The sequence below is a fragment of the Eretmochelys imbricata genome, chromosome 8 (genome assembly GCF_965152235.1).
Source record: "Eretmochelys imbricata isolate rEreImb1 chromosome 8, rEreImb1.hap1, whole genome shotgun sequence".
Classification (NCBI taxonomy): Eukaryota; Metazoa; Chordata; order Testudines; family Cheloniidae; genus Eretmochelys; species Eretmochelys imbricata.
Genome location: NC_135579.1, coordinates 41,411,286 through 41,423,621, shown reverse-complemented (window position 1 = coordinate 41,423,621; position 12,336 = coordinate 41,411,286). Strand labels below are relative to the sequence as shown.

The 12,336-nt window shown below is 46.4% G+C and overlaps 1 protein-coding gene across 1 annotated transcript in view; it reads right to left on the bottom strand.

Moving 5' to 3' along the window:
- The window catches only part of ATF6 (activating transcription factor 6), a 334,814-nt gene extending 324,967 nt beyond the window's left edge, over positions 1 to 9,847 (bottom strand). Inside the window, exons 1-2 of the mRNA XM_077823826.1 lie at positions 9,726 to 9,847; positions 8,973 to 9,049 (exon numbers count right to left, since the gene is read on the bottom strand). Of these exons, the coding sequence (XP_077679952.1) occupies positions 8,973 to 9,049; positions 9,726 to 9,798 (150 nt within the window). The 5' untranslated portion in view covers positions 9,799 to 9,847. The remainder of the gene's footprint in view (positions 1 to 8,972; positions 9,050 to 9,725) is intronic.
- Positions 9,848 to 12,336: the final 2,489 nt, after the last annotated feature.

The window sequence follows — 12,336 nt, the reverse complement described above, 5'->3', positions numbered from 1 at the left end:
TGGTCGGTCACTAATCAATTTTGAGTCGGGAAGTCGACCGGTGGGGCTGCGTTAATGCAACTGTGCAGGGCAATAAATCACATCCTGTTACGAAGGACCGTGACTCTGGGAAATGTGCGTGAAATAGTGGACAGCTTTGCAGAAATGGGTTTCCCTAACTGTGGAGAAGCAATTTTGGCACCAGACCACCTTGCAACAGAGTAAGTCAATAGGAAGGGGTACTTCTCCACAGTGTTGCAGACGCTTGTGGATCACCGTGGGCATTTCACGAACATCAACGCGGGGTGGTCTGAGAACATGCATGATGCACACATCTTCAGGAACACCAGCCTGTACAGAAAGCTACAAGCAGAGACTTTCTTTCCAAACCAGATTACAGTGGGGGTTGTTGAAATGCCCATAGCGATCCTGGGAGACCTGGCATACCCCTTACAGCCATGGCTCATGAAACCTTACACAGGACACCTTAACAACAGTAAGGAGTGGTTCAACAAGAGGTTGAGTAGGTGCTAGGTGACAGCTGAACGTACCTTTGGAATATTAAAGGCATGCTGGGGATGCTTTTATGGCAGGTTAGCCCTTAATGAGGATAATATTCCCATGGTCATAGCCGCATGCTGTATGTTGCATCACCTTTGTGAAGCTAAGTGGACTACCGATTTTGAGTAGCCAAATACCAAGGTATCAGAGGAGCACAGAGCAGACAATTCGAATCAGGGAGGCTTTGAGGCAACACTTTGAAAATGAGAACCATTAATGTACATCTCTGTAATTGGTGCTTCAGTGTTACATTACACGTAGCTTTCCTAGGAAGCAATGGTGACATTTGGAGCCTTATATTCCAGTAAGCAAATGGTTTAAATGCCTGTGTACGTATTGGTAGTGCCTGCAATCTCAATCTGTAGAAAACAAATAAAGATGAGTTATCCTTCAAAAAGCAACAACACACACGAAGATGCTTGGTGGGAAAGGAGGAACCAGGGAAGGGCAGACTTTAACAGCTGTGTACAGGTTCTGCTATCATTGTGAAAGTTGTCCGAGGGGGGGTAGTGAAGTGGAAACCTAGAAGTCCCAGAAAGTGGAAAGGAATGTGTGGGTGGAGTTTGGGGGGGTCATGGAAAAGAGTTCTGAATGTGCTGCAGGGGAGGGCAGGCATACATCTGCTCAGTCTGCAGCATTATTAAGGACTTCAGCATCTGCATTTGCTCCTCCATTACTTTAAAAAAAAAGAAAAGGAGGACTTGTGGCACCTTAGAGACTAATCAATTTATCTGAGGATAAGCTTTCGTGAGCTACTGCTCACTTCATCGGATGCATACTGTGGAAAGTGTAGAAGATCTTTTATACACACAAAGCATGAAAAAATACCTCCCCCCACCCCACTCTCCTGCTGGCAATAGCTTATCTAAAAGTGATCACTCTCCTTACAATGTGTATGATAATCAAGTTGGGCCATTTCCAGCATAAATCCAGGTTTTCTCACCCCCCGCCCCCAACACACACACAAACCCACTCTGCTGCTGGTAATAGCTTATCTAAAGTGACCACTCTCCTTACAATGACAGGTTTCAGAGTAACGGCCTGTCATAAATATGAAGGGAAGGGTAAACCCCTTTGAAATCCCTCCTGGCCAGGGGAAAGCTCCTCTCACCTGTAAAGGGTTAAGAAGCTAAAGGTAACCTCGCTGGCACCTGACCAAAATGACCAATGAGGAGACAAGATACTTTCAAAACCTGGGAGGAGGGAGAGAAACAAAGGGTCTGTGTCTGTCTGTATGCTGGGTCTTTGCCAGGGATAGACCAGGAATGGAGTCTTAGAACTTTTAGTAAGTAATCTAGCTAGGTATGTGTTAGATTATGATTTCTTTAAATGGCTGAGAAAAGAATTGTGCTGAATAGAATAACTATTTCTGTCTGTGTATCTTTTTTGTAACTTAAGGTTTTGCCTAGAGGGGTTCTCTATGTTTTTTTATCTAATTACCCTGTAAGATATCTACCATCCTGATTTTACAGGGGGGATTTCTTTATTTCTATTTACTTCTATTTTCTATTAAAAGTCTTCTTGTAAAAAACTGAATGCTTTTTCATTGTTCTCAGATCCAAGGGTTTGGGTCTGTGGTCACCTATGCAAATTGGTGAGGCTTTTTATCCAACATTTCCCAGGAAAGGGGGGGTGCAAGTGTTGGGAGGATTGTTCATTGTTCTTAAGATCCAAGGGTCTGGGTCTGTAGTCACCTAGGCAAATTGGTGAGGCTTTTTACCAAACCTTGTCCAGGAAGTGGGGTGCAGGGTTTTGGGAAGTATTTTGGGGGGAAAGACGCGTCCAAACAGCTCTTCCCCAGTAACCAGTATTAGTTTGGTGGTGGTAGCGGCCAGTCCAAGGACAACGGGGGGGAATATTTTGTACCTTGGGGAAGTTTTTGACCTAAGCTGGTAAAGATAAGCTTAGGAGGTTTTTCATGCAGGTCCCCACATCTGTACCCTAGAGTTCAGAGTGGGGGAGGAACCTTGACACGGCCGTGTTAGTCTGTATTCGCAAAAAGAAAAGGAGTACTTGTGGAACTTTAGAGACTAACCAATTTATTTGAGCATGAGCTTTCGTGAGCTACAGCTCACTTCATCGGATGAAGTGAGCTGTAGCTCACGAAAGCTTATGCTCAAATAAATTGTCTCTAAGGTGCCACAAGTACTCCTTTTCTCCTTACAATGTGTATGATAATCAAGGTGGGCCATTTCCAGCACAAATCCAGGGTTTAACAAGAACGTCTTGGGGGGGAGGGGGGTGGTTAGGAAAAAACAAGGGGAAATAGGTTACCTTGCATAATGACTTAGCCACTCCCAGTCTGTATTCAAGCCTAAGTTAATTGTATCCAATTTGCAAATGAATTCCAATTCAGCAGTTTCTCGCTAGAGTCTGGATTTGAAGTTTTTTTGTTGAAGAATTGCAACTTTCATGTCTGTAATCGCGTGACCAGAGAGATTGAAGTGTTCTCCGACTGGTTTATGAATGTTATAATTCTTGATATCTGATTTGTGTCCATTTATTCTTTTACGTAGAGACTGTCCAGTTTGACCAATGTACATGGCAAAGGGGCATTGCTGGCACATGATGGCATATATCACATTGGTGGATGTGCAGGTAAACGAGCCCCTGATAGTGTGGTTGATGTTAATAGGCCCTGTGATGGTGTCCCCTGAATAGATATGTGGGCACAGTTGGAAACTCCCTGAAAAAGCACAAGATCAAATCCGCACAGACACACCCCTGGAACCCCGACTTGGGATATTCTATCTACTACCCAAGATCCATAAACCTGGAAATCCTGGGCACCCCATCATCTCAGGCATTGGCACCCTGACAGCAGGATTGTCTGGCTATATAGACTCCCTCCTCAGGCCCTACGCTACCAGCACTCTCAGCTACCTTCGAGACACCACTGACTTCCTGAGGAAACTACAATCCATCGGTGATCTTCCTGATAACACCATCCTGGCCACTACGGATGTAGAAGCCCTCTACACCAACATTCCACACAAAGATGGACTACAAGCCCTCAAGAACACTATCCCCGATAATGTCACGGCTAACCTGGTGGCTGAACTTTGTGACTTTGTCCTTACCCATAATTATTTCACATTTGGGGACAATGTATACCTTCAGATCAGCGGCACTGCTATGGGTACCCACATGGCCCCACAGTATGCCAACATTTTTATGGCTGACTTAGAACAACGCTTCCTCAGCTCTCGTCCCCTAACGCCCCTACTCTACTTGCACTACACTGATGACATCTTCATCATCTGGACCCATGGAAAAGAAGCCCTTGAGGAATTCCACCATGATTTCAACAATTTCCATCCCACCATCAACCTCAGCCTGGTCCAGTCCACACAAGAGATCCACTTCCTGGACACTACAGTGCTAATAAACGATGGTAACATAAACACCACCCTATACCGGAAACCTACTGACCACTATTCCTACCTACATGCCTCCAGTTTTCACCCTGACCACACCACACGATCCATCGTCTACAGCCAAGCTCTGCGATACAACCGCATTTGCTCCAACCCCTCAGACAGAGACAAACACCTACAAGATCTCTATCAAGCATTCTTACAACTACAATACCCACCTGCGGAAGTGAAGAAACAGATTGATAGAGCCAGAAGAGTTCCCAGAAGTCACCTACTACAGGACAGGCCTAACAAAGAAAATAACAGAACGCCACTAGCCGTCACCTTCAGCCCCCAACTAAAACCCCTCCAACGCATTATTAAGGATCTACAACCTATCCTGAAGGATGACCCAACACTCTCACAAATCCTGGGAGACAGGCCAGTCCTTGCCTACAGACAGCCCCCCAACCTGAAGCAAATACTCACCAGCAACCACATACCACACAACAGAACCACTAACCCCGGAACCAATTCTTGCAACAAAGCCCGCTGCCAACCGTGCCCACATATCTATTCAGGGGACACCATCACAGGGCCTAATAACATCAGCCACACTATCAGAGGCTCGTTCACCTGCACATCCACCAATGTGATATATGCCATCATGTGCCAGCAATGCCCCTTTGCCATGTACATTGGTCAAACTGGACAGTCTCTACGTAAAAGAATAAATGGACACAAATCAGATATCAAGAATTATAACATTCATAAACCAGTCGGAGAACACTTCAATCTCTCTGGTCACGCGATTACAGACATGAAAGTTACAATTCTTCAACAAAAAAACTTCAAATCCAGACTCCAGCGAGAAACTGCTGAATTGGAATTCATTTGCAAATTGGATACAATTAACTTAGGCTTGAATACAGACTGGGAGTGGCTAAGTCATTATGCAAGGTAACCTATTTCCTCTTGTTTTTTTCCTAACACCCCCCCGCCCCCAGACGTTCTTGTTAAACCCTGGATTTGTGCTGGAAATGGCCCACCTTGATTATCATACACATTGTAAGGAAAGTGGTCACTTTAGATAAGCTATTACCAGCAGGAGAGCGGGTTTGTGTGTGTGTTGGGCGCGGGGGGGGAGGGTGAGAAAACCTGGATTTGTGCTGGAAATGGCCCAACTTGATTATCATACACATTGTAAGGAGAGTGGTCACTTTAGATAAGCTATTACCAGCAGGAGAGCGGGTTTGTGTGTGTGTTGGGGGTGGGGGGGGGGAGGGTGAGAAAACCTGGATTTGTGCTGGAAATGGCCCAACTTGATTATCATACACATTGTAAGGAGAGTGGTCACTTTAGATAAGCTATTACCAGCAGGAGAGTGGGTTTGTGTGTGTGTTGGGGGTGGGGGGGGGGAGGGTGAGAAAACCTGGATTTGTGCTGGAAATGGCCCAACTTGATTATCATACACATTGTAAGGAGAGTGGTCACTTTAGATAAGCTATTACCAGCAGGAGAGTGGGGTGGGGGGAGGTATTGTTTCATGCTTTGTGTGTATAAAAGATCTTCTACACTTTCCACAGTATGCATCCGATGAAGTGAGCTGTAGCTCACGAAAGCTCATGCTCAAATAAATTGGTTAGTCTCTAAGGTGCCACAAGTACTCCTTTTCTTTTTGCGAATACAGACTAACACGGCTGTTACTCTGAAACCCGTCTATTACTTTAATCATCTGCTTAGCTGCACCCTTAACAAACTCCTGATTCTTTTTTCTGTCCTGCCGTTCGGCTTCCCAGAACTCCTTGCATTCCCTTTTCTCTGCATGGGAGCAGTGCGGTACCTCCTGGAACATGTCTTCTTTGCTGCATCTTGGGCGCTTTCTTATCTGGCGGAGACACTCGGCTGGGGCATGTGGAGTATTCTTGAAGAGCACATCTTCCGAAGCACAAAGGACAATGCACAGATGCGGGATTTTTAAATTCACTCACAGTATTGAAACATTTTAGTTAAATACAACTTTTGAAACATAACAATCACTTTCTCACTGACTCTTGGCAGGCACATATCTCTCTTCAAACACCCAAAGCATGGTGAGCGTTGGTGGGTGGGGGTGCTTCACATGGGGAAAAGAGCACACACTCTGCAAGGTTCGTGGTGCAGCATGCTAGAGAAAAAATTCTAAAATTCTCCCATACTTTTCCATAGGCGAGGGTCATTCTGGCAGATATCTCACTGCTAAGGGTAAGCAGGGAAACAAGGGCACATCTGCTCCATGCTTGTGGCTTCCACCCTGCTCCCTATGCTGCTCACCTATGTGACACTTTGGTCCCTGCACAACTGATTGCCAAATGGTGTGGGAAAGTTTCCTACAATGTGGGAAGGAACAAAGTTGCTCTGCCACTGAATCTTTGGCAGAGGACTACAGAGTACCTCTAGGAAACTTTCCTGGAGATCTCTCTGGAGGATTCCCATGAGATCTTTGCATGCATCAACACCCTGTTCCGCTGTACCAATTAGCTACACAGGAAAATGTCCAGTTCACAGAAACAGCCAGCCTTCCACATTTCTATACGCCAAACCCACCTCCGCACTACACAAACCACAACCATTTAACAGGCGTCTCCTCTCCTGCTTCTTGCTCGCCGGAGAGCAACTGCTGAGACTGACTAGACACCTCTGGAGTGGAGAACAGTTCCTGGCTGCCTGCCCCACCGGGAGACCCCACTGGGAGTTGCACATCATCGTCTAACTCCACCTCTTCATCAATATCTTCATCCTCCAGGTCAGGCCCTCTTTCCATCGCCTCCAGACCCGCCGAAGTATCCATGGGGCTCTTGATGGTAGAGGTGGGGTCATCACTGAGGATGGTGTCCAGCTCCTTATAGAACCGGCAGGTCTTAGGTGAAGCACCAGAGTGACAGTTTGCCTCCCTCGCCTTATGGTACGCCTAACTCAACTCCTTTATCTTCATTCTGCACTGCAGCATGTCCCGATCATAGCCCTTTTTGCACAAGCCTTGAGAAATATGCCCGTAGGTATCCCAATTCCTACAGCTCAAGCGAAGCAGTGACTGCACAGCCTCCTCTCCACATATACTGATCAGATCCAACAGCTCCACAGTGGTCCAAGTGGGAGAGTGTTTGGTGCAATAACCCACCATGGTCACCTGGGAAAATGCGATGAGACCTCTCCATGCCGAGCCAGCAGGAAACTGAATTTCAAAAATTCCTGGGGCTTCTAAGGGGGAGGGCGGATGGTTGTTTACATGGCTGCAGAGTAGCGGAATTCAAACTGCAGACCAGAGCAGACCAGCAGCGATGGGCATAGTGAGACACCTCCTGGAAGCCAATTAAAGTGACGAAATCAAGCGTGGTGTCTGCACTGGCACTTTGTCAAGAAAAATTTAGAGAGAAAAGACGTACATCTCTCGTTGGGGTGGCTGTATTTTGTCACCAAAACTGGGCATTTTTTCCAACAAAAGTCACATCACAGTGTGTACGCATTCACTATTTGGTTGACAAAAGGCAGTTTCTGTCAACAAAACTTCGTAGTATAGACAAAGCCTAAGAAGGGCGCCCAGAGAAGGAAGCTGAGAAGGAATTTGGGGAAGCACAGGAATGTCTCCTCATTGATTACAGGGGAGGGTTTGCCCAGGACAGATTTGCTGGGTTGGTGTCTATGCTCCCAGGCACCCAACCTGCGGCTCCGGTTTTAAGAGGGAACTGTGTAACTGACCTCCAGGAAGGGAGCAGTGATACAACTGACCTCTTGCAGACAGAGAGAGGGGTGACAGAGGCTACCCCAATCCAGGCCCCACTTTTGCAAAATGCTGTTCTTGATGTACTTGTGGAAACTAACTCTGTCTCTTTAAGACAGGATGGGAATCCTACTAAAGACTTATCGGGTAATTCAGATGGCTCAGGATGAGTGACCTGGTGTCATTACCAACCACCCTTCCTATCTTTAAAATCTTCAGACTATCAGCAATGATTTAATATCTTCCAAGTCACTGACATAAAACATTAAATTGCATTGTGTCAGGAACCAATCTCTGTGGGACTCTGTAGAAACACATGCATTTGATGATGATTCCTTATTAAACAATTATGTTTTGAGATCTCATTTAGACACTTTTTAATCCTTTTAATATGTGGTTTATTGATCTTGTATGATACTAATTTCCTCTTCAAAGTACTTAAGTCAAATGATTTACAGAGGTCACATCATATTAGGTCACAGTTACCCTTGCTGACCGGACTTGTAATCTCAGAAAATAGTGTCAAGTTCATTTGACAGGAATTATTTTCCATATAACCATGCTGGCTGGCATGAACTATACTACCATCCTTCAGGTTCTGTAGAGAAAAAGTCAAGCATCCGTCATTTCATAAATTCATCCAGGACCAGTGTCAGGCTAGCAGGCATACAATTACCATCTTCTTTACAGATTTTGACTATTAATGAAACACTAGCTTTCTTCCAGTCATCTGGAACTTTCCCAGTATTCCAAGATTTATTAAATCAAATATAATTTGTGCTATTATTTTCCACTATCCATATATTCTGTACCTCTGTACTTGCTACTGGACCTTTAAAATAAATATTTTAACAATTTTTATATATATGAGCCATTTTCTACTGCTGTTTATCAAATTGTTCTATTTCATATGTCTTTTTTTCTTGTTAAAAAGATACCTTAGCACATTCTATACAAAAAACTATGTTAAAAGAATGTTAACATTATAATACACACAGAATATTGAGGATAAAAATAAACATTAAACAAGTGCCTCTTTTGTTTTCTATCATCCAGTCTGCACACTGAGTGAAACAAGGGGCCTGTGAAAATAAGAATAGTCTACCACGCAATTAAAAACTGCATAGCAGTGCATTCACACAAAGGGACACAGGTGCCATTCACTTTGGCATCTTCTAACTTTTGAGTGCTTCACTTTGCAAACTTAATGTACTGTTCTGTACCTAAAAGGGGCTGTTAGCCCCAGGAGCAGAGCAGGAATCTGTTTAGGCAACAAATTATTAGACAACCAAATGCACATACTAAAAGCTACTCACATAAATCTCATTATCCACATCCAGCTGTACTTCACCTGTGTCAACCAAGTCACTGAGCTCATCAAAGAGGGCAGACTCTAAAGGCAAAGCAAACGAAGTTGTACATCAACATATCCTAAAAGTTAAAGATGGGAGTTTCAAAGAAGCTGAAGGGGGAAATTCAATGGCAGTCAAGGTTATCCTAAAGTTTTAAGCTGAAAATTCCAGTCTAAGACAGTATTTGTACTACAGTACTGTACCAGCCACAGGAGAGTGGCAGATCAGATGTTCATGTTGTAAACCTCACTCATGCAGGCTCTGTGGATATTAAGGCCCCAATTCAGCAAACACGTCAGTGAGTAAGCTTACTCGCCCAGGCAGCTCCATCAGTATCACACGCAGGAGTGTTTGCAGGACTGGGACAGGAGTTCATAGGATCTCACAAGGAGTCCACATGTCTAAAACACCCCACAGGTCCACACCAATCCAACCGGATCCCAACCCCAGGCCGCACGACTAGCCACGCGGCCCTGTCAGCGCCCAGCTAGCCCAGGCTCGGAGACTGGCCCGAGAGGCCCAGCGGCCGCGCCGGGAACAAGAGCCAGCCAGGCCTCTCGCCAGGAGTCCGCGCTGCCTGCCCCACGCCCCTGGGCTGGAGCAGCCAGACCCGGCAGCGGGGACACCGCTGGGCTTTTGCCCCTCCCCGCCAATGCCCCTCACATCTCCCGCCCCACCCGCCCAGGAACACGCTCCGCGCCTCCGGGCCCGGCTCACCCCAGTCGGGTCCGACCCCGGCTGGCCGCAGCCCCGGCTCTGCGGCGCCCCGATCAACCTCCCCGGCTGCCATCTCCCTTCCGGGTCCCCTTAAACACACGTCTCCCAGCTCAGCGCAACGCGCCGCCGTGCTACGGTGGCCGGGAGAGGACAGGGGGCCGGGCGGCGTGGGGCCAGCGCCTTGTCTCTGAGCCGGCTGGGACAGAGTCACCCGCAGGAGCGCTCAGAGACCGGCGCGCCTCAGGTGGCTGGGGACAAACACCCCGAGGGCGGGCAACTCTGCATGTGCCCAACGAGGCGGGGGCTCTCGTGGGTCCGGGTTCAGCTCCCCAATGGGGTGGGAGCTCGCACGGGGTCCGGGTTCAGCAGGAGTGCCATTTCGAGGGGGCGGGGGGGGGCAATTTTAACCCTGATTCCAAAGGCTACTTGGGCACCTAAAAATTTTTATCTTTTTGCAGATAACTTAGATACAGTGCTCCTGTCAGCTAATAATTTCTAATTCCTACATAAAGAAAGAAAATTGAATAAATATTAAACCCACTCATCTTAAAAGCTACAAATGGCCCTACTGGTCAGACCAAAGGTCCATCTAGCCCAGTATCCTATTTTCTGACAGGTTTCAGAGTAACAGCCCTGTTAGTCTGTCTGTGCTGGAAATGGCCCACCTTGATTATCATGCACATTGTAGGGAGAGTGGTGACTTTTGATAAGCTATTACCAGCAGGAGAGTGAGTTTGTGTGTGTGGTTTTTGGAGGGGGGTGAGGGAGTGAGAGAACCTGGATTTGTGCTGGAAATGACCCACCTTGATTATCATACACATTGTGAAGAGAGTGGTCACTTTGGACGGGCTATTACCAGCAGGAGAGTGAGTTGGGGGGGGGGGCGCGGAGGGTGAGAAAACCTGGATTTGTGCTGGAAATGGCCCAACTTGATGATCACTTTAGATAAGCTATTACCAGCAGGACAGCGGGGTGGGAGGGGGTATTGTTTCATGGTCTCTGTGTGTATATAATGTCTACTGCAGTTTCCACGGTATGCATCCGATGAAGTGAGCTGTAGCTCACGAAAGCTCATGCTCAAATAAATTGGTTAGTCTCTAAGGTGCCACAAGTACTCCTTTTCTATTTTCTGACAGTGGCCAGTGGCAGGTGCCCCAGAGGGAATGAACAGAACAGGTAAGCATAGAGTGATCCATCACCTGTCGCCCATTCCTAGCTTCTGGCAGACAGAAGCTAGGGACACCACCCCTGCCCATCCTGGCTAATAGCCACTGATGGACCTATCCTCCATGAACTTATCTAGTTCTTTTTTGAATAAGATTTCCTTGTTTACTTTCTCCACACCAGTCATGATTTTATAGACCTCGATCATATCTCCCTCCTTAGTCATCTCTTTTCCAAGCTGAAAAGTCCTAGTCTTCTTAATCTCTTCTCATATTGAAGCTTTTCCATACCTCTAATCATTTTTGTTGCCCTTAGATATAGAAAATTGATCATACTCACACTCATTGCAGGTTCATACTGGGGAAGAGCATTTATGATCATATTTCTCAGTGCCTCAGTTCCGCATGTCAGATACCATCTGCCCCCCAATTAGCCAGTTAACAGAGGGTCACACTCTTCATTGCTTTTGCAGGCCAAGTGGCAGGCAGTGGGAGGGGCAGCAATGCAGTTTAGCCCTGAACTCAGCCAGCAGTCATTCATTCCCTCCACTAACCCTAACCCGGCTCCCTGCCTTGGTCACTCCCCCTTTGACAGTGCCCATTTGATACAGGAGGCCTCTCTGCCTGCAGCACCACAACTACATTTTTCACTGGGCAAAGATAATGATTTCACCAGAGGGAGGCACAGGGAGACTCTTCAGCCTCATGGCAGCTCAGGCTGTATAGTCATGGTTTGAAGCAGCTCCCTCTATTCCAGTCCTGAACCCCCAGACCTCCAACTCTGACAAAGCACCTCATTCCTGACTTGTAGGCAAGAAAATGCCAGTAAGTTGAGTGTTGGGCCTCACTGTTTGGCCAATTAGCAATTAAACATCTTAACACCAATTGGCAAATATTCTCCCCTACATGCACAATCCTGTGCAGGGTCAGATAACAAGGTAACACCTTACAGCACAGATCCAACACCACCACCGATAACACTATTCCACAGCAGCCAGATCAACCAAGCGGACCAAAAGCAATCTGAAGCAGCTTTCCTTGAGGGACATATGTGTTAGAACACTGGCAAACACAAAAATTTCCAAACGTCAAGAACTGAAATTAACCAATCAAATGCTATATTTGTTTGGGTTCATTATCCTGGTGTGAAAGTAAATGCTGCAATTCATGCCTATGACAGACTGCTACTAAAAATCTTAACAATCCCACCAGCAATTGGTGATCACCTGGTAGACCCCTCCACTGTAAGAGTCTCCACTCAGCAGTAGCACCACCAGGAGAAGCTTGAGCACATTCACAACTTTCAATGCATTCACACTCTGGAACATACTACTACCATAACACTACTGCTATATCTCTCACCACTGCCAAGTCAAGTCTATGCCTCTTACATGTCATGCTTCCTCAAACAAGGAAAAAGTTACAAGCTCTAATACTAACTAGGACTG